The sequence below is a fragment of the Plecotus auritus genome (assembly GCF_963455305.1).
Source record: "Plecotus auritus genome assembly, chromosome: 8".
Taxonomy (NCBI): domain Eukaryota; kingdom Metazoa; phylum Chordata; class Mammalia; order Chiroptera; family Vespertilionidae; genus Plecotus; species Plecotus auritus.
In genome coordinates this window covers 67,310,530-67,333,789 of record NC_137782.1, presented here as the reverse complement: position 1 = coordinate 67,333,789, position 23,260 = coordinate 67,310,530, and the positions used below count along the sequence as shown (strand labels likewise).

The 23,260-nt window shown below is 41.6% G+C and overlaps 1 protein-coding gene across 4 annotated transcripts in view; it reads right to left on the bottom strand.

The window, feature by feature from the left end:
• The window catches only part of PTPRA (protein tyrosine phosphatase receptor type A), a 167,992-nt gene that overhangs the window by 36,811 nt on the left and 107,921 nt on the right, over positions 1-23,260 (bottom strand). For 2 of the 4 annotated variants that reach the window (XM_080686386.1, XM_080686388.1), the window contains 4 exons: positions 23,056-23,082; positions 2,876-2,960; positions 1,103-1,176; positions 760-896 (listed from right to left, as the gene is read on the bottom strand). In XM_080686386.1, the coding sequence (XP_080542512.1) occupies positions 760-896; positions 1,103-1,176; positions 2,876-2,960; positions 23,056-23,082 (323 nt within the window). The remainder of the gene's footprint in view (positions 1-759; positions 897-1,102; positions 1,177-2,875; positions 2,961-23,055; positions 23,083-23,260) is intronic. The other 2 variants (XM_080686389.1, XM_080686387.1) reach the window with 1 other exon arrangement.

Below are 23,260 nucleotides of genomic sequence, written 5' to 3'. Positions count from 1 at the left end.
ACCCACCCTCATTATTAACAGCCTGCTCCTGCTACTTCCAGTGCCTGGAAAGTCGCACCCCCCACCCCCCACATCCACCATCTCCCTTTCCCCAATGTCTTTGCCTCTGATTGGGTCTCAATGAAAACATCATTTCTTCAAGGAAGTTCTGACCTGGGATCAGAACCGATGGGCTAGAATCACAAACTGATAGATTCACAAATACGTTCTGCTTTCTTGAGGGAGTTATAAAAAAAATATGAATCTAAATTCCCAAGATGAGGCCTTTACTCTGCAGTCTGCCATGGTCCTCATTTTCCACACTTAGCTACTCCTTGTCTACTTAAGACACTCTGGGATCCCTAATCCAAACTCTAAAAGGCCACCGTTAATATAGGCTCCTACTACTATGCGCTAGTCTTTCATGTCCTATATTGCTATTTGAACTTATTTTTTTGTTCTTATTTATAGACAGTGAATTTCTTGAGTGTAGAAACTAAATCTGTTTTGCTCCCCAGCAAATCCCTGGCACCTAGCACATATTAAATGCTTCATAAGTACTTATTAAACAAAGTAAGAGATGTGATGATGAATAGATGGATAGATAAGGGAGGTTAAGACAAATTATTCATTTCCTGTCCATAATCACATAGGAAAGGAGTCAGAAGAACTTGGTAAACATTTTCTCACCTCTTAACTCATTAAAAACCTGTTTTCTCCCCCAAGACCTTAGGTCTGCCTTCCTCCCTGCTGACACACTAGTCTCAGCAAAGAACTCACGTTGAATTCCTCTCTGAAGAGTTTGTTGTCATCCGCCATTCTCCGGTTAATCTCCTCTTCCAGCTTATCTACGGGCAGAGGTGGATACTTCCTGTTGGTGCTTGGGGACCTGGCCAGAAGTGGCACGCTCTGGGGTTCTGCAATGCACAAGGGGGAAGGTTAGTCATATGCCCTGGGGACTAGCCCTTCTCTGGAAACTAAGTTGGGGATTCTATCTCATGGGCCGAGCTTTAAGAACTAGAGCTGCTCTCTTCAAGTCTTCTTCCTTTTAGGAGAGGGAAATCACTAATTTCTTGTTTTTCTTCTCCATGAAGGTTTCCCATGCCATTAAAGAGTTCCTTACCCACGTCCTCAGTGCGGCCATTGGATAAGCGGAAAGAATTGGAATGGCTTCCAGCTTGCTTGTATTTCTTAAACCTAATGAGAAAATGTGAAAAACTAAGCACAGAGGCAGAAGAGACCAATCATTGGCTTTGTATTTCCACTTATCAATTCAGCCTTTCTAAATCTTCTTTACCAAATAAATGGACTCTTTGAAAAAAAATGTTTTTAACTGACCTCAGAGAGGAAGGGGGAGAGAGAGAGAAAGAGAGAGAGAGAGAGAAACATCAATGATGATAGAGAATCATTGATTGGCTGCCTCCTGCACACCCCTGACTGGGGACTGAGCCTGCAACCTGGGCATGTGCCCTGACCAGGAATCGAACCTGGGACTCTTCAGTCCGCAGACTGGCACTCTATCTACTGAGCCAAACCAGCTAGAGTTAAACAGGCTCTTTTAAGAGACAGGTCCTGCACTTGCTAAAGGGAGCTCCATTCCATGGTACTCCTGTTCACCCTCAGCACACTAGAAAAACGGTCACCAACCTTTCGGACCTTGAGGACCACCGGCTGGTGACAGCTGCACTAGAATCCAACCCAGGTATCCCAAGAGTATATTCTAGCTTGTGTGACTCTGTGCAGCTCCAGTTCCAGAACTCCCTGGAGATCACAGTCATACCAGGTGAAAAAAGGATGAGTTGGTAGAATATAGTAGGGAGAAGGGAGCAGATAAGAATATCCATATCAGCCCTAACCGGTTTGGCTCAGTACATAGAGCGTCAGCCTGCGGACTGAAGGGTCCTGGGTTCGATTCCGGTCAAGGGCATGTACCTTGGTTGCGGGCACATCCCCAGTGGGGGGTGTGCAGGAGGCAGCTGATTGATGTTTCTGACTATCTATCCCTCTCCTTTCCTCTCTGTAAAAAATCAATAAAATATATACTAAAAAAAAAAAAAAAGAATATCCATATGAAACAAAAATCCTGTTATTTTCCCAGTGCAACCAGGGAAAAGACCAGAGTTTCAGACTGGGTGAGCACAGGTCTGGTCTCAAGTCTCCTGAAGGATGGTGGATACACATGACAAATTATAGGGGTGTCCAAGATTCCCCTCTCTTTATACCTGCAGAACAGAAAGGGCACACAGAGCAACTTAAACCAAAGATAAGGGCAAAGTTAAGCCTAATTAGTCAGGGCAGTAGGAAGATAACAAATGCACTTCCCTCTTCTCTCCCTTGGGTTCCCCTTTCTTCTTTTGTTCCCTGTTTGTGTAGTATTATCTGGAGGACCTTGAAAGAAAGTCAGAAAGGGGAACCCTATAACTCACATGGTTTAGTTCAGTATGCCACGGTAAGGAGTCCTAGAGGGGTTTGGGGACAAAACCCCAGGTATAAATATTTTATATGCTTTATTAGATAGAGACCAGGGGATTTTTAGGGGTTGCTTCAACAGGGCTAGATATGAAGATCTTAAACACCTATCAGTAATAATACAGACTGTGGCTTCTTCCCTCAATCTCCAAACCACCATCCTGGACTTTAGATTGCAGTAGAGTTGGGGGGCTGGACTTGGATAGGTGGAAGCCAAGAGAAAGGGCTGGGTCTTAAGGAAGACTATGTAGTGCTTTTAAATAATTTCTAAGTAGAATTTTAATCTTAGGAGCACTATCCTGAGTCATTTCCCTCTATCCTCTTAATTATCCTTATCCTACTGTCTTCTGAACTATGTAGGCTTGAGGCCCTGGGGTTACTGAAATAGAGTCCACGAGAACAGAGAAGCATTAGCTCACATGCTCACCTTAACATGTACAGAACTATGATAATAAAGACGATCACTAGCAGAGAGGACAGGGCCACCATCACTGCAATAATTGGCGTCTCATCTGAAATTGAGAAAAGAAAACATGTCATTACCATTTTGTGCAATGGAGGGCTCGAGTTTGTTGCTCAGGGAAATACCCAGGAAGAAGGGCTCATTCAATGCTTCTGTAGAGACAGGGCATGGACAGAGTGAGTGAGAGAGACAACACTTCCTACTGCTACCCTATCTCTGCTTATCATACATTTGTTTTCTGTCTCCCTGCATTTAAAAATTTTTTTTTTATTGATTACAGAGGGGAAGGGAGAGGAAGAGAGAGATAGAAATATCAATGATGAGAGAGAACCACTGACTGGCTGCCTCCTGCTGGGGATCAAGCCCACAATCCGGACATATGCCCTTGACCGAAATCAAACCCGGGACCCTTCAGTCTGCAGGCTGATGCTCTAGTCACTGAATAAGACCGGCTAGAGCTGTCTCCCTGCATTTGAATAAAAGCTCTTTGAAGGCATAAACTGTTTTGTTCAGAGCCTAAAACAGAGCTTAGTACATAAACAAATAAATATTTGAAAGCATGAACACATCCAATCCTGATGGCAATCTAGGTATGAGGGTCAACAACATACTTTCTCCCCAGCCTTAATGGGCTCCACCTAGAGGAAGACAGGAGATAAAAGAATTTTCCTATCATAAACTCAGATTGTTTCCTGGCATAGAGAATACTGTTCCTGATTAAAGCAAGCAGACATTATTAGATCCTTAAGCACTATGTATCCAAAATGCTGGTACTCTTTTCTACTTCTTTCCACAGCCAGAATCTCAACTACAGCAAGATATGGCTGAGAGATATATTGGAAGGCAGGTCCTTGGATTTCCATTTTATAGGGCCTGGCTTCCTTTCCATCCAACACTTAGCCTTCTTTCTTATGGCAGCTAACCAGGTGCTGACTCATCCTTCTCTACTCTCATGCCCCTACCAGCAACTACACAAGGTCTTGAGTTTGTAACTATCTTAATCATTTTCCATCCTACTAAAAGGGAGAACAAGTCCCTCCCATGTGAAAGTCAATCCTGTCACACATCTATTACTGTTACCTCAAAGACTTGTCTCCTGACCTCATTTACCCTCCTCTAGTCACCAACAGCTCCATGATTCACAGTTAACTTCTCACAACAGTTGTCTTATAAAACAGTCATTTTCTCTAATTCTTTATCTCTGGATAACTCCTTAGCCTATTTTGTTCTTGACTCCTACCTCACTGTACCATTTAAACTGCTCATCAAGCCCAGCTGGTGTTGCTCAGTGGTTGAGCATGGACCGATGATGAACCAGGAGATCAACAGTTCAATTCCCAGTCAGGGTACATGCCTGGGTTTCGGGCTTGATCCCCTGTGGGGGCATGCAGGAGGCAGCTGAGCAATGATTCTCTCTCATCACTGATGTTTCTATCTCTCTCTCCCTCTCCCTTCCGCTCTGAAACCAATAAAAATATATTTAAAAAATAAACTGCTGTTGCCAAAACCGGTTTGGCTCAGTGGATAGAGCGTCGGCCTGCGGACTGAAGGGTCCCGGGTTCGATTCCGGTCAAGGGCATGTACCTTGGTTGCGGGCACATCCCCAGTGGGAGGTGTGCAGGAGGCAGCTGATCAATGTTTCTGTCTCATCGATGTTTCTAGCTCTCTATCCCTCTCCCTTCCTCTCTGTAAAAATATCAATAAAATATATTTAAAAAAAAATAAAAATAAAAATAAAAAAAATAAACTGCTCATCAAGAACACACAAATGGCATATTCCCAAATCCAATGGAAACATTCCCATTCACACCTGATTCAACCTCTTAGCAGCATTCATTAAAAAAATATTTATAGCCAAAACCGGTTTGGCTCAGTGGATAGAGCGTCGGCCTGCAGACTGAAGGGTCCCGGGTTCGATTCCGGTCAAGGGCATGTACCTTGGTTGCGGGCACATCCCCAGTGGGAGGTGTGCAGGAGGCAGTTGATCGATGTTTCTCTCTCATCGATGTTTCTAGCTCTCTATCCCTCTCCCTTCCTCTCTGTAAAATATCAATAAAATATATTTAAAAAAAATATTTATAGACCAGCAATTGTATGCCGGGCACTGTTCTAAACCATGGGGAAAGAAAAGTGAGGGGATATTGTTCATTAACAAGTAAACACATAATTTCAGAAAGGGACAAGTGCTATGAAGAAAACAGTATGATTAATTCAAATGGCAGCAGAGTAAGTGGAAAGCACACTCACTTCTTCTCAGGATCAAATTGAAATTACAACTAAATTATAGAACAATAAACCTGATAACCAACTGAACTAACTAAACAGAAGTCTTATAACCAAGGATTTACTGAAGCAGCCTGACAGGAAGGGCGGAGATGCGAAAAGGGCTGGCCACACACCCATGTGAGGTGGCTGAGAATCTTGAGGGGTATCTCAGGTGCAAAGGTTCCCTCTAAGGAGCGAGGAGTCTCAACCCCACGCGGGGCTCCCCAGCCTGGAGCACCAGAGCAGGGAAGAGATGCCCATATAATATATGGCTGTGAAAATCAGTGGAAATTCTGTCCACCAAGGAGAGACAGGATTGTGCTAGAAACCCAGGCGCCTTCTTAAAGGGCCAAAGCACAAAATCTCATTTGTGGGCACTCATCCTGGGCTCCAGTGGAAGAAAGGCAGCTCAGAGGGTTGTGTGGCTTTGGGGAGAAGGCTAAAGGATCAGCTGCCAAGGTTCCTGTGCTGATTCCCCCACCCACACTGCCAACAGAAACCATCTTTCCTAGGTCAAGCACTCCCCTCCATACAGCATCAGACTAAGAAAATGCACTAGCCCCACTCTCCCAACTCCCTGTGGGCTGCCATGCCAAGCTCCCCTTCCTCCACATAGCCAAATCTTGGTCTGTTTTAGCCTGATGAACTTTGCTGGCCTCACTGTGACAACTCCCTGAAACCCCACCCACAACAAAGATCCCCAGGTCCCTAGTAGGTGGCAACTGGCCTTGTTGTACCCTGAGACTTTTGCTGAGTAGTGTCAGACCCAGTGACAAGTCTTAATTTGTATCAACCTGGAGAAGACCAATAGTCCCTACCTGGTGACTCACTGAGAAGCTATCACACAACTCACCTACCACCAGAGACTTTCAGTGACTTAGCCTAACAGGTAGCTGGCGGCAGATCTCAGGATGTCTTGGGCCTTTTGCTGACTTGTCCCTGAACTTGGTGCCCTTAGAAGCCAGCCTTGGTATGCAATTTGCCCTCTCTCATGCATACCCAGCAGAGGCAACCACAAACCCAAACCGTGGATTGCTTTGTAGCTCCAAACATGTAGCCGAGGGCCAGGCACGGGCAGCCCCTGATACTCATCTGCACCCAAGTCCTTCTCAAAGAGGCCCCAGAACCAACACACTTGGTGGCGGGCTTCAGACCACATCAGATCATGACCTAATTAGCTCCACAAGTGGCATACCCAAAAGGAGCTCTTGGTAGGCACCAGACCCTGCAGGCGTAAATTCCGTGTTGTGGGGTCAGGCCCCACACAGACGATAGTACATTGTGGTTGGTGTTGATTCTCATAGTCAGGCAACCTGAGATTCAATCCCACTCATGGACAGGCCAACTGCAAGACTCAACTACAAAAGGAGGGCTCACATGACCCACACCAAGAAACATTCCTGGAGCACCTAGCACAGGTGATCAGGGAGACTATGCCACTGAGCTCCACAAGGCACCTACTACGTAAGGCCACAATACCAAGAATGGGAAACACAGCAGATATACCTAATACACAGAAACAAGTACAGAGAGGCAGCCAAAATGGGGAGAAAAAAAGCCTCAAATAAAAGAGAGGGAGTTGTCACAGTGAGGCCAGCAAAGTTCATCAGGCTAAAACAGACTATGCCACTGAGCTCCACAAGGCACCTACTACGTAAGGCCACAATACCAAGAATGGGAAACACAGCAGATATACCTAATACACAGAAACAAGTACAGAGAGGCAGCCAAAATGGGGGGAGAAAAAAAGCCTCAAATAAAAGAAAAAAAGGAATAATCCCCAATAAAAGACCTAAATGAAATGGAGGCAAGCAATCTACAAGATACAGAATTCAAAACAATGGTTATAAAAATGCTCAAAACACTTAAGGAAAGAATGGATGAATTTAGGGAGAACTTAAGCAAATAGATATAGTAAACATAAAAAAGGACACAGAAATCATAAAAAAGAACCAGCCATGAATGAAAAATGCAATATCTGAAATGAAGAATATACTAAATGCAATCAATAACCTTAGATCAGTGGTCGGCAAACTGCAGCTCGCGAGCTACATGCGGCTCTTTGGCCCCTTGAGTGTGGCTCTTCCACAAAATACCACATGCGGGCGCACACGTACAGTGCGACTGAAACTTCGTGGCCCATGCGCAGAAGTCGGTTTTCGGCTCTCAAAAGAAATTTCAATCATTGTACTGTTGATATTTGGCTCTGTTGACTAATGAGTTTGCCGACCACTGCCTTAGGTAAAGCAGACAACTGAATCAGTGATTTGGAAGACAAGGTAGCAGAAAACATACAATCAGAGCAGCAAAAAGAGAAAAATAATTTTTTAAAAAATGAGGCTAGTTTGAGGAACTTCTGGAACAAAATCAAGTAATAATATCTGCATCATTGGGTTCCAGACGGAGTTGAAAGAGAGCAAGAGACTGAGAATCTATTTAAAGAAATAATGACTGAAAACTTCCCAAAACTGGTAAAGGAAAGAGACACAGAAGTCCAGGAAGCAGAGAGAGTCCCAAACAAAATGAACCCAAAAAGGCCCACACCAGGACACATCATAATTAAAATGGCAAAGGTTAAAGACAAAGAGAGAATCTTAAAAGCATCAAGAGAAAAACAGTTAGTTACCTACAAGGGATCTCCATGAAACCACCAACTGATTTCTCAACAGAAACATTTCAGGCCAGAAGGGACTGGAATGAAATATTCAAAGTGATAAAAAGCAAGGACCTATAACAAAGACTACTCTACCCAGCAAGGCTATCATTTAAAATTGAAGGAGAAATAAAGAGTTTCACAGACAAGAAAAAACTAAAGGAGTTTTCATTACCACCAAACCAATATTATACAAAAATGTTAAAGGGACTTCTTTAAGAAAAGAAGAAAAAAAGAGAAAGAACTAAATGCTCCAATTAGCCATAGTATAGCTGAATGCATAAGAAAATAACAGCCATATACAGGGTGGGGCAAAAGTTTATAGTTGTTTATATGGAAAATAATACAATAATTAATAAATAATATTACAAGAGTAAACTCTGTGTTTCACGTATTTACAACTGTAAACCTACTTTTGCCCCACCTTGTATATGCTATCTAAAACAGGCCCACCTCAGAATGAAAGATATACACAGACTGAAAGTAAAGGGTTAGAAAAGGGTATTTCATGCAAATCAAAACAAAAGAAAAGGCTGGGGTAGCAATACTTACATCAGACAAAACAGACTTTAAAATAAAGGCTGTAGTAAGAGACAAAGAAAGACATTACCTAATGATAAAGGGATCAATCCAACAAGAGCATAAAACCCTTGTAAACATTTATGTACCCAACAATAAAGGAGCACATAAATATACAAAGCAAATACTGGCCCTGGCCAGGTAGCTTGGTCAGTTGGGACATCCTCCCATATACCAAAAGGTTACAGCTTCGATTCCCTGTCAGGGCACATGCCTGGGTTACAGGTTTGATCCCTGGATAGGGTGCGTCTGGGAGGCAACTGACCATCAATTCTCTCTCACATCGATGTTTCCCTCTCCCTCTCTCTCCCCTCCCCACCCTCCCTTCCTCTCTTTCTAAAATCAATAAAAACATATACTCGGGTGAGGATTAAATAAATAAAGCAAATATTGAGGGATATAAAGGGAGAGATCTACAGTAAAACCGTCACAGTAGGGGATTTTAATATTCTATTGACATAAATAAATAGTTCTTCCAGACGGAAAATCAATAAGGAAACAGTGGCCTTACATGATACTCTAAACCAGCTGGATTTAATTGATATTTTCAGAACATTTCACCCCAAAGCAACAGGATATACATTCTTTTCAGATGCACATGAAACATTTTCCAGGATAGATCACATATTAGGATGCAAAACAAGTCTCAATAAATTTAAGAATAATAAAATCATATCAAGCACCATAATGGTTTAAAATTAGAAATCCATTATAAGAAAAAAACTGAAAAACACAAACACATGGAGGCTAAATAATATTTTACTAAAAATGAATAGGTTTTAGTAAAGGAAAAATTTCAAGAAATACCTGAGACAAATGAAAATGAAAACACAAAATCTATGGGACACAGCGAAAGCAGCCCTAAAAGGGAAATTCACAGAATTACAGGTCTACCTTAAGAAACAAAAAATATCAAGTAAACAATCATGCTATCTGATATCAAACTACTAGTATACTATAAGGCTATAGTAGTCAAAACAGCATGATACTAGCAAAAAACAAAAACAAAAACAAGACACATAAATCAATGGAACAGAATAAAGAGCCCAGAAATAAACTCACACCTATATGGTCAAGTACTATTTGACAAAAGAGGCAAGAACATGCAATAGGGTAAAGACAGTGTATTCAATAAATAGTATTTGAAACAGTGGACAGATAACATGCAAAAAATGAAATGAGACCACTTTCTTGCATTATATAACAGATTAAAGACTTAAACTAAGACTCAAAACCAAAAAATTCATAGAAGAAAACAAAGGTAGTAAAATCTCTGATATTTTTCTTAGCAATGTTTTTTTCTGATACATCTTCTCACACAGGGAAACAAAACAAAACAAAAACAAAGAAATGGGACTACATCAAACTAAAAAGGTTTTTCAGAGCAAAGGAAACCATCAGTAAACCATCTACCAAATGAGAGAAGATATTTGGCAATGATAATCTAATAAGGGGTTAATATTCAAAATTTATAAAGAACTCATACAACTGAACACCAAAAAAAAAAACACACCAAACAATCCAATTCAAAAATGGGCTGAAAATCTGAATAGACACTTCCAAAAAGGACATACAGATGTCGCCTTGCCCATTTACAATGCTCAGTGGATAGAGCATCGGCCTGCAGAATAAAGGGTCCCAGGTTCGATTCCAGTCAAGGGTACATGCCTGGGTTATGGGCTTGATCCCCAGTGGGGGTTGTGCAGGAGGCAACCAATCAATGATTCTCTCGCATCATTGATGTATCTCCCTCTCACTTCCTCTCTGAAATCAATAAAAAAAACCCGAAAGGACATACACATGACTAATAGATATATAAAAAGATGCTCAATGTCACTAATCACCAGAGAAATGCAAATTCAAACCTCAATGAGATATCAACTCACACCTGTCAGAATGGCTATCATCAATAAATCAACAAACAGTAAGTGTTGGCAAAAATGTGGAGAAAAGGGAACCCTCAAGCACTGTTGGTGGGAATGTAGCCACTATGGAAACCAGTAATGGAGGGTCCTCAAAAATATTTAAAATGAAACTGCCGTATGGCCCAGCAATTTCACTTCTGGGTATTTATCCAAAGAAATACAAAACACTAATTCAAAAGAATATATGCACTCCTATGTTCATTGCTGCATTATTTATATAGCCAAGATATGGAAGCAACCCAAATGCTCAATAGACGAGTGGATAAAAAAGTTGTGGTATATGTATACAATGGAATTTTACTCGGCCATAAAAAATAATGAACTCTTACTATCTGTGACAGCATGGATGGACCTAGAGGATATTATGCTAAGTGAAATAAGTTAGTCAAAGAAAGAGAAATTAAAAAAAAAAAAAAAGAAAGAAAGAGAAATTATTTCACTTACATGTGAACAAAATCGAAAAAGACTCATACAGAGAACAGACTGACGGTTGTGTGTGTGGTTTCTAAGACTGGGTCTAAAGGTGAAGGAAAGGATTAAGAAGTACAAATTGGTAGTTAGAAAATAGTCCCAGGGAATATAGTTAACAATACTATGATAACTATGTATAATGCCAGGTGGATACTGGAAATACTGGGGGGGGGGGGGGGGAGCATTTTGTGAAGTATAAGATTGTCGGACCACTGTGCTCTATACCTGAAAATAATACTGAATGTAAACTGTAATAAAAAAAAATCAATAATTTAAAGAAAGAAAAGAAAAGAATGGTAGGGAATTAGGGAGTGATGGGTAAGAAGGGGTAGATTCGGCTATTTTAGAGTAGTTTGGGAAGGCCTGAAGTGGTTATGAGGTCTATGTAATGTGAAGTGAACCATGCAAATATTGGGCAAAGAGCTTTCTAGGCCAGTGGTTGGCAAATTCATTAGTCAACAGAGCCAAATATCAAAAGTACAATGAGCCAAAACCGGTTTGGCTCAGTGGATAGAGCGTCAGCCTGCGGACTGAGGGGTCCCAGGTTCGATTCCGGTCAAGGGCATGTAACTTGGTTGCGGGCACATCCCCAGTGGGAGGTGTGCAGGAGGCGGCTGATCGATGTTTCTCTCTCATCAATGTTTCTGACTATCTATCCCTCTTCCTTCCTCTCTGTAAAAAATCAATAAAATATATATTAAAAAAAAAAAAAGTACAACGATTGAAATTTCTTTTGAGAGCCGAAAACCGACTTCTGCGCATAGACCACGAAGTTTCAATCGCACTGTACATGCGCACCTACACGTGGTATTTTGTGGAAGAGCCACACACAAGGAGCCAAAGAGCCACATGTGGCTCGTGAGCCGCAGTTTGCCGACCACTGTTCTAGGCACAGGGAACAGCAAGTATAATAGCCCTTAGGAGGTTGGCAGGTTCAAAAACGACACAAAATCCAGTAAAATGTGGCTGGAGAGGGAGGCAGGAGCCAGGAGACTTAGGACTTTGTAGGCCATTGTAGTGAGTGTGGAGTTAATTCTGAATGTGATGAGAAACACTATGTGATTGAAGGGCTTTGAACATGGCAGAGAAATAACTGGATTTACATTCTTTTAAAAGTTCAGCTAGCTACATGACTCATAAACAGTAGTTATAAAGTGGGAGGTAAACCAGTGGAATATGGTCTTATGGATGCCAAAACAGTTTTTCAAGTAGAGAGTAATAAGTTCAATCTTATATTAGTGATAGATTAAGTAGGATGAAGATAGAGAAGTGAAACTGAATTTGACAAGATGGCAGCTATTGGTAAACTTTTCAAGATTGGTGAAGAAGCCTAAATGGAGTGAAATAAAGAGGGAAAGAGGAGACAGTAAGATACCGATTCCTTATGTGAAGTGAGGACTTTAACCATAAAGGAATGCAGAGAAAAGGAGTAGCATGTGAGGAATATGTGGAGTGCAAAGTTGTTTTTCTTTAAAGAGATGGGAGATGACAATTTTCAACATACCCTGGTATGTGCCTCTCATCTTAAAATGAGCATTCAAACTGGCTGGCCACTCTCTCCTCTTTGAAAACTTTCCTCTTGGTTTCTACAACAAAGCACTCTTCTGATTTTCCTTCTATCTCTAGGCTGCTCCATCATTTTCTTTGCTAGTTGTTCCTCTTCCAACACGAGATCTTATAAATATCTGATTTCCTCAGGGCTCTGTCCTTGGCATTCTTATCTATACGTTATGTAGTTGATCTGATCAGATAGCTGGCGGTAAGCAGAAATGATATGCTGGCAATCCCCACATTTGCATTGCTTGTTTAGACCTCTCTTCTGGGCCTATATGGCAATGCAAACTTTCTAAAACATTTTCCTTACCGAGAAACCAAGATGGCGGCATAGGTAAACACCTAAACTGCTGCCTCGCACAACAATTTCAAAACTACAACTAAAAGACAGAACGGACACCATCCAGAACCACAGGAAAGCTGGCTGAGTGAAAATTCTACAACTAGAAGGAAAAAGAAAAGCTCACAGAATTGGAGGTATGGCAAAGGGGCTTTGTGCGCGCAGAGAGGAAGGGCGGCTGAGAGCCTGGCTGACTTTCTCTGGCGGAAGGGGGAAGGAAGCCTCCGACCGCACTGAACCCCAGTTCTGACTGCACTGAACCCCAGTTCCGGGCGAACCCCTGGGGACCCACGCTCTTACGGGGGGAGTCTGGACTCTCGGGCGGAGACTCGAGCTGGGAAAGGCAGAAGTCTGAAGGCGCGCGCGGGCCAGTGCGCACAAAGGCTGTGGAGGTTGCCACAGGCTTTCCCTAGTGGAAGGGAGTCAGAGGATCCTGACTGCACTGAGCCCCAGTTCTGACTGCAGTGAACCCCAGTTCCAGGCGAGCCCCTGGGGACCCACGCTCTTGTGGGGGGAGTCTGGACTCTCAGGCGGAGACTTGAGCTGGGGAAGGCGGAGGACTGAAAGCGCACATGCGCGCAAGGGCAAGGCTGACAGGAAGCCAAGACTGAGACTCCACCCCATCCAAGCTGAGCACAGAGCCTATTGCAATTTGGCAAGTCTAATCCTATAAGGCTGTCTCCAGCACCGAACTTCTCCCAGCATAGACACAGCTGATCCTTACAGCCAACTGGCCCGGAGGTCAATTCTTCCCAGTGATACCAACAACAATAAAGACTTAATTACAACAAGGCTGTACACACAGTCCACAAAGGGGTGCACCAAGAGTGTCCACCTCAGGTTAACTGGGGAAGCAGACCCACTGGGCCATATTGGAAACCTAGCACAAATATCTACCTTACCAACTCAGGGAATCAGTGAAAATGCGGGGTCAAAGAATCAGATCACAAACGAAAGAAATGGAGGAAAACAAACGATTGGATATAGAATTCAAAACCACGGTTATAAGACTTTTTAAGAATATCCTAGAAAAGGCCGATAAATATAACGAGACCCTCGAAGATATGAAAAAGGACCAACTAGAAATTAAACATACACTGACTGAAATAAAAAATATTATACAGAGACCCAGAAACAGAATAGAGGAACACAAGAATCAAGTCAAAGAATTGAAATACAAAGAAGCAAAAAACACTCAACCGAAAAAGCAAAAAGCAAAAAAAAAAATCCAAAAAGTTGAAGATAATGTAAGAAGACTCTGGGACAACTTCAAGCGTACCAACATCAGAATTATGGGGGTGCCAGAAGAAGAGAGAGAGCAAGATACTGAAAACCTATTTGAAGAAATAATCACCGAAAACTTCCCCCACCTGGTGAAAGAAATAGACTTACAAGTCCAGGAAGCCCACAGAACCCCAAACAAAAGGAATCCAAAGAGGACCACACCAAGACACATCATAATTAAAATGCCAAGAGCAAAAGACAAAGAGAGAATATTAAAAGCAGCAAGAGAAAAACAGTTAATTACCTACAAGGGAGCACCCATACGACTGTCAGCTGACTTCTCAACAGAAACTATGCAGGCCAGACGCGAGTGGCAAGAAATTTTCAATGTGATGAATAGCAAGAACCTACAACCAAGATTACTCTACCCAGCAAAACTATCATTCAGAATTGAAGGGCAGATAAAGAGCTTCACAGATAAGAAAAAGCTGAAGGAGTTCATCACCACCAAACCAGTATTATATGAAATGCTGAAAGGTATTCTTAAAGAAGAGGAAGAAGAAAAAAGTAAAGAGAAAAATTATGAACAACAAATACATATCTATCAACAAGCGAACCTAAAAATCAAGTGAATTAAAAACCTGAGGAACAGAATAATCTGGTGAATAGAATCAGGGGCATAGAAAGGGAGTGGACTGATAATTCTCAGGGGGAAAGGGGTATGGGGGGTTCATGAAGAGAATGGAAAAAAATCGTACACCTATGGATGAGGACAGTGGGGGGGGGAGGTAAGGGCAGAAGGTGGGGTGGGAAATGGGTGGAGGGGAGCTATGGGGGGGAAAAGGAGAAATAATTGTAATAATCTGAATAAAGATTTAAAAAAAAACAAAACATTTTCCTTACCTTTCAATAAGCTAGTTCTGCCATCCACCCTGTTAAAGTAAGAAATGTGGGCCATTGTAATGAATGTGGATGTTTTTCTTCTATATCCAACTCAGCTGCAAGTAATATATTCTCAGGCTAAAACGAATGCCTCATATTTATTTGCCCTTTTTAAAAACTGTTGCCCTCACTAAAGTCTCTATTCTCTCTTATCTGGTAAGCCTCTGCCCCCTGCCAACCCATTCTACACAAAGCAGGCAGAGGGAACTCTAAGAAAGCAAATCAGATCATGTTCCTCTCATATGTAAAACCTCTAGATGGTTTCCCAAGCCTTTAGAGGAAATCTAGTATCTTTACCCTGGCCCATAAAAACCTCTCCCATTCAGTCTCTGCTTACTAGATCTCCCACCACTCTTTCCTTGCTCACTAAACTTCAGCCACTGGAGTCCTTCCATGCTTAGTTCATCCCTTCCTTAGGCCTGTGCACACGTTGTTCCTTCCTTCTGCTTTTACATAGCCTCCTTCCATTCTTTGCCAGGCCAACTCCTAATCATCTAGTTCTCATTTTAAGTGTTATTCTCCCCAGAGAGATATTTTCTGTTTCCTAATACTAAATTAGGATCCTAAGTGTTTCTTATCTCTAAAATCAGTTACTCTGTAGTTTAAATGAGATTATCCATGTAAAATTCTTGGCACAGTAACTGGCACACATTATGTACTCAGTCAATGTTAGCTAGGATTTTCTTTATTATTCTCACAGAGCACTCTGTTATTTCCCTTGATATTACCTCTCACACTTTGTAATTATATATTTACTAGAGGCCCGGTGCACAAAATTCATGCAGGGGGGGTGTGTCTCTCAGCCCAGCCTGCATCCTCTCCAATATGGGACCCCGGTAGGATCAGGCCTAAACAGGCAGTCGGACATCCCTCTCACAATCCAGGACTGCTGGCTCCCAATTGCTCGCCTGCCTGCCTTCCTGATTGCCCCTAACTGCTTCTCCCTGCCATCCTGATCACCCCCTAACCACTCCCCTGCCAGCCTGATTGATGCCTAACTGCTCCTCTGCCAGCCTGTTTGCCCCTAACTGCCCTCCCCTGCAGGCCTGGTCACCCCTAACTGCCCTCCCCTGCAGGCCTGGTCATCCCTAACTGCCCTCCCATGCAGGCCTGGGTCCCCCCTATCTGCTCTCCCCTGCAGGCCTGGGTCCCTCCCAACTGCCCTTCCCTGCAGGCCCGGTCGCCTCCAACTTCCCTCCTCTGCTGGCTTGGTCACCCCTAACTGCCCTCCCCTGCAGGCTTGATCGCCCCCAACTGCCCTCCCTTGCAGGCCTGGTCCCTCCCAACTGCCCTTCCCTGCTGGCCATCTTGTGGTGGCCATCTTGTGTCCACATGGGGGCAGCTATCTTGTGTGTTGCAGTGCTGGTCAATTTGCATATTACTCTTTTACTAGATTTATTTATCTTCTATAATTGAAACTTTGTAGCCTTGAGCAGAGCCAAGCCTCCTGCTTGCTCCGTGGCCGCAGCCATTTTTGTTGGGATTTATTTATCTTCTATAATTGAAACTTTGTAGCCTTGAGTGGAGGCCTGGGCCTGCCAGGGTGTGGGGAAGGCTTGGCTTCCTCCATTGCCGGGGAAACCCAAGCCTCCTGCTCGCTCCGTGGCCGCAGCCATCTTGGTTGGGTTCATTTGCATACTCGCTCCTAATTGGCTTATGGGTGTGGCTTGTGGGTGTAGCAGAGTGATGGTTAATTTGCATATTATTCTGTTATTAGATAGGATTTGAGTTTAATGACTAATGAGTGCCCCTTCTTTACACCATAAATTCTACAAGGGCAAAGATTACATACCTGCTTTGTTTCTCACGATATACCTTAAACCTAACACAAATTTTCACCCACAATTGGCAATGAACAAATACTGGACTATGTAGAAGGCCGCCTGGGAAGGCACATGGGCATTTCTTTAAATTGTTGTCAGCTGAGCCCGAGGCGACTGGCAGAGCCTTGTCTCGGTTATGCCCTCCCCAAGAAGGCGGGGTGGGGGGGTAGGGGAGGGGGTGTTATCAGTACAGACTTTTTACCTTTGTCCGGGTGCCTGGGAGTGGGCTTTGATATGTAAATCCAGACAAGCACCAGGAATACTAGGGCCTACTCAAGAATGCAAATAAGCTCCTTTGATCCTAAGTTTTGGTGTTACTTCCTGGTATTTGGGGGTATAAAATAAATGTGCTGTGTAGGCTCAGGGTTCCTGCCTCTCCATCAGAGAGGATGGCATCCCACCTGGCTCCCAGCTTTGTTTCTATCTTTCTATCTGGACTCTTCCTTTCTTTTATTTCTTAATCCCCAGCTCCTCCACTCAGAATCGGACCCGTTCCTTTTCCGTGCTGACTCGGAAAAGAGAGAGCACCTCTACAGGACTATATACTGAGTGAATGAATAAAAGAATTAATGGTTGATATGTCACTAAGTATGTCTATTAAATGCCAATCACAGAGGGCTGTATATTGGGTATTAAAAGGGGGGTAATTAGAGACATCTAGCTCAAGATGGTTCACTGAATCAATAATTTTACTTCTTTCTATTTATGCTGATGGGATAAAATGAGTTTATTCCCTGTCCTTGGGTGTGCCTGGCACAAATTTAAAAATAATAATTTTACTTATTTCTCTTCCCAAAAGGACACCAAAATAATAAAAGATATATAAACATACTAACGAACCAAAAGCATATTGGGAAGGCAGCAAGGGTGGCCTCAGTAGATCAAAACCTTTGAGGGGTGTTTGTAAGACAAAACAGATGGAACTGGACTGCTGAAGAGATCAATCAGAGCCCAAGAACCTACAGTTGAAAGGCAAGTACTGGTTCTACCAGTCTGGGCCTGGAAATACCCTAGTGTTCAGAGTCAACTAGGACTGGGGATGAAAGTGAGCCTTGGGGTAGGAGGATGGCATTTAACCAAAGGCCTGCCAAAGCAGAGTCGGTACACCCACAAGCTGTGTAACAAGCTGTGGTGTCCCATCCTGACTCAGCTGGAAAAACAAGAGTGCTATCCAGAGTGGGGGGAGAGGAAGTTGTCACAGAGTGCCGATTGCTGCTGCTGCTTCTTTTTTTAAATGCTGTATATATTTTAAACTTTTTATTATGGGAAACTTTCAAACTTACACAGGAGTAAAGTGAACACTATAATAAATCACTATAAACTTATCACTTCACTTCAACATTATCACTATTATGCCAGTTTTTTTACATCTATACTAGGATCTCTCAACCTCACACTAATAATTCTCTGTTGTGTGGGGCTGTCATGGACATTGTAGAATGTTTAAGAACATCTCTGGCCTCTACCTACTATTTGCTAGCAGCTAACCAATTGTGATGACCAAAAATCACCTCTAGACAATACCAATTGTCCTCTGGGGGAAAACTGCCCTGAGTTGAGAACCACTGTTCCATATCCATTCCACTGGGTTATTTTAAAGCAAATCTGAGACATATCATTGCAACTGTAATTACTTTAGTATGTATCACTAAGTGCTAGGGATTATTTTTTCTTTTCTTCTTTTTTTTTTAAATGCTCACCCGAGGATATTTTTTTCCAGTGATTTTTAGACAGGGAGGAAGGGAGGGAGGAAGGGAGAGGGAGAAACCGATGTGAGAGACACATTGATTGGTTGCCTCCCGCTCATGCCCCGACCAATCAGGTCTGGAGATCAAACCTGCAACTGAGGTACGTGCTCTTGACTGGGAATTGAACCAGAAACCCTTCAGTCCTCAGGACTATGCTCTAACCATTGAACAAACTAGCCAAGGCAATAAAGATTCTTAACATAATCACAATACCATTATTCTATTTAAAAAAGCAACACAAGCCTGGCCTGTGTGGCTCAGTGGTTGAGCGTCGACCTATGAACCAGGAGGTCGCGGTTCGATTCCCAGTAAGGGCACGTGCCTGGTTTGCATACTCAACCCCTAGTAGAGGGCATGCAGGAAGCAGCCGATCAATGACTCTCTCTCTCTCTCTCTCCCCCACTTCTCCCATCCTCTCTAAAATCAATAAAAATATATTTTTTAAAAAATCAACATGAATTTCTTAATATAATATTCAGTTACTATTTAAATATCCTTTATTGTATCATACACACTTTTTTTGTTTGGTTAGAACTGACATCCAGAGAAGATCAATACATTGCAATGATTGCTAGGGACACTAGGTTCACAGAGGGTTTCCTGGGTGGGCCCTGAAGACAGATAATTCTAGGCAGCCACAAGAGATGAAGAAGAGGAAAACAGAAAGAAAGGTAGCTCTGCCTAGAGGATAACTGTGTCTAACTTCCTAAACCATGACTGAACCCCTAAGTTTAGGATATGTCCCTGTTTGTTCTCCTGAAGGGACACCTATTATGAGCACAATGCAGTCCACTCAGTGCTTCAGAGCAAAACTTAACCAGAGCCCTTCAGGCGACCTTCACAAAAATCAAGGAGAGCAATGGTAATCCTGGGAAGAAGAAGTGATAAGAAAAATAGAACAACTCTTTAAAAAATAGCCCGTTTGGCGTGGCTCTGTAGTTGTGTGGACCTATCAACTAGGAGGTCACAGTTTGATTCCCAGTCCAGGCCCATGCCCCCGGTTGTGGGCTTAATCCCTAGTGTGGGATGTGTGGAGGACAGCCGATCAATGATTCTCTTTCATCACTGATGTTTCTGTCTCCCTCTCCCTTCCTCTCTGAAATCAATAAAAATATATTTACAATATATATATTGCAATTTGTGCAAGAAGACACTGTTAATTTTTTTAAAAGCCACTATAAAACAAGGAGCAATCTCACACCAGCCAGGGTGGCTACTATAAAAAAAAACCCAGAAAATACTAAGTGTTGGCCAGGATGTGGTGAAATTGGAACTCTTATGCACTGTTGGTGGGCATGTAAAATGATACAGATGCTGTGGAAAACAGTATGGAAATTCCACAAAAAACTTAAAAAAATAAAATTACCAAATGATCCAGCAATTCTACTTCTGGGTACATGCCCCAAAGTCTTGAAAGCAGGATCTTGAAGAGATATTTGGACACCCATATTCATAAGCAGCATTAGTCACAACAGCTAGAATGTAGAAGCAACCCATTTTCCATTGATGGATAAATAAGAAATATGTGGTATACACATACAATGGAATATTTTCAGCCTTAAAAAGGAATTCTGACACATACTACAAAAAGGATGAACCTTGAGGACATTATGCTAAGTAAAAAATAAGCCAGTCACAAAAAAACAAATAGTGTATGATTCCACTTATATGAGGTACCTAGAGTGGTCAAATTCAGAGATAAAGCAGAATGGTAGTTGCCAGGAGCTGGAGAGAGGGAAAACTGGGAAATTATTGTTTAATAAGTATGGAGTTCGAATTTTACAAGATGAAAGGTTATGGAGATGGATGGTGGTGATGGTTGCACAACAATGTCAATTAACTCAATGCTAGAATTGGATTTACCAATATGCATTACAATATTACACTAATCATCCAAATTAATACCAGTAAAAATACTTTGAAAGAAAAGCTGGTAACAAAAGAACAAATATTGTATGATTCCACTTAAATTAGGTACCTAGAATAGTGAAATTCATAGAGACAAAAAGAAGAATGGATTAGGGGAAGGAGAAATGCGGAGTTAGTGTTTAATGGGTTACAGAGTTTCAGTTTGGGATGATAAAATAGTTCTGAAGATGGTTGGTTGGTGATGGTTGCACAACAACGTGAATGTACTTAATATCACTGAACTGTGCAGTTAAAATGGCAAATTTTATATTATATATATTTTATCACAATTAGAACAAAAGCTGGTTCTACCAATGTATTCCAAAATAATTTGGAATACATTTTAAAAATAATGTATTTGAGAAAATAACCAGTTTCTTGGACTTCAAAGAAAGGAAGTAAGGCTGATTGCCTCCCTTCTTTTTATTCCTTCCTGCTTTGATCATTAAAACACCAGCCATTGCTGTTCAAAGCATCACAAAGGCCAGTGTATAAAACTTATATCCCTTAATTCATCTGTATAGAAATAATTTGCTCAGCAAACCCATTATAATACAAGTATTTCAAAACAATTGCCTCATTTCTCAAAAAAACACACACATTTGCCTTTAAAGTCAGAACATGACATAAAAATTTACAGCAATACCACAAAAGATCTGCTCTGGTAAAATCATCTTTACATATAGGGCTTTAGAGACTGCTGAGAATATGTACTGGTATGCCTCTTCAATTTCCTGTTTGGCCAAAGACAATTATACAATATCATTATTTTTTAATATTTTTATTGATTTTTTTAGAGAGAGAAAAGGAGAGGGAGAAAGAGAAACACTGATATAAGAGCGCAACATCAATCAGCTGCCTCCTGCATGCCCCCTAATAGGGATCGAGCCTGAAACCCCCACGCATGCCCTGACTGGGAATCGAACCAGTGACCTTTCAGTGCAGGAGACGATGCCCAACAAACTGAGCCACACCAGCTAGAGCCAAAATTATTTTTTAACTTAAAAAGAAGATTTAATAGAAGCATCCAACAGACTGTCCAACCTATGCGGGAAGGCGGGGTATGAGGGGGTAAGAGATTAACCAAAGGACTTGTATGCATGCATATAAGCATAACCAATGGACACAAGACAGTAGTGGGGTGAGGGCATGTACTGGGGGTGGGAGTGTCCAAGGAGAGGTCAATGGGGAAAAAAGGAGACTCATATAATACTTTAAACAATAAAAAATTTAAATTTTAAAAAATTATATTAGTATTTCATAATTACCAATAATCTTGATAATTAAGGTAATTTTGTTTCTTTTTTTAAAAATATTTTTTTATTGATTTCAGAGAGGAAGGCTCGAGAGGGAGGGAGAGATAGAAACATCAATGATGACAGAGAACCATTGATTGGCTGTCTCCTGCACACCCCACACTGGGGATCCAGCCTGCAACCCAGGCATGTGCCCTTGGCTGGAATCCAACCCGGGACCCTTCAATCTGCAGGCTGACGCTCTATCCACTCAACCAAAACGGCTAGGCTAATTTTGTTTATTTTTAATCATAATATTGAAATTACTCAAATCCATATTAGTTAGCTAGGTAAAACAGGGATATATCTGAGGGAAGAGAAAAGCTGAATATTAAGAAAATGTACACTAAGTAGCAGGAATCACACATCTTATGTTTAATCTTGAAGCCTACCACTTTGTCTTTTGACTTTATTGTAAGATTGGTTAAAAGAGCAGTTTTAGGAAGAAAATCTATTTGCAACACAAATCTATAAACTTCTTCATTTAATAGTCAGAATCAGGTAAGAGGATGTGAATACCCAGGATACTGCATTAACTGAATCTAGTTCCTAAGTTTAGGAAAGCAAGAGCTGCAAAATTGAGGAAACTCTGTACACAGTATGGTAACATCGCATTATTCCTCACCAAATACAGTGGCAGATGGATAACACAATAAAAGGTTAGAGTACCTACTTTTATGATTCAAATGCTCCCTACTTAGCTGACTTCATAAGCCTTCAAATGTTCTATTAATTATGCAGGAAAAATTGTGCACAGTTAAATAATGGAATCAGAAAAAAAATGCCTCAAAAAGTATGTTGTAATAGGAAATTCATGATGAGAAAGATTGCTTCACAGATTAACATTTTCCAAACTCAAATGCAATTTTCATTTCTTAGGCTGTTGGATGATTTTTCTCTTACGTTCTTTATAGCCTTAATGTTGTCCTAAGTAAAACATGCCATTTCTACAGATGTGTACCACATATTCTGCTCTCTGATGATCAGGGATTTGGCAGTACTGCTCAGACCGCCAACACAGCATCTCTAGTCATAGGGACTTTACACTAAAGGGCTGAAATCCATATAAAGTGATAAAGGGTCGACATTGAAAAAACACACAAAGGCAGTATGTTTAAAGGTAACTATGGCCTAATATCACCAAAGGGTAATATTAACAAGGTGACATGATCAAGTAAGATACAGTTGTTTCATTACCTGTTAAAACGCATCATAACATTAGAATCTATAATCTACATTTAAAAAAACGTGAGTACTTGTCTTTGTTACTCTTTTCTATGACGTTAATATGAAAACAACTTTAGGGAAAATAAACACATAACAGTCACAAATGCACAAGGTTACTACAGACTGAGCAAAGGAAACATAACAAATATTATACACTGTAAAAAGGTCAGACATAGAGTGAGTGGCTCACCTCTTCTGTCCTTCGTGTCAGAATTACCTGTGTTACAAGTGAAAAATAGAAACATTCATTCAAATTAAAACATTACTATTCAACCTAAGGTAAGACAAAATAAACTCGAGGAATACAGATACTTTCATCTTTATATATATTGGAGCTAGAATGAGGCACCCTCCAACACCTGGGAAACGAGATTTCCCATATTCACTGAACTTTT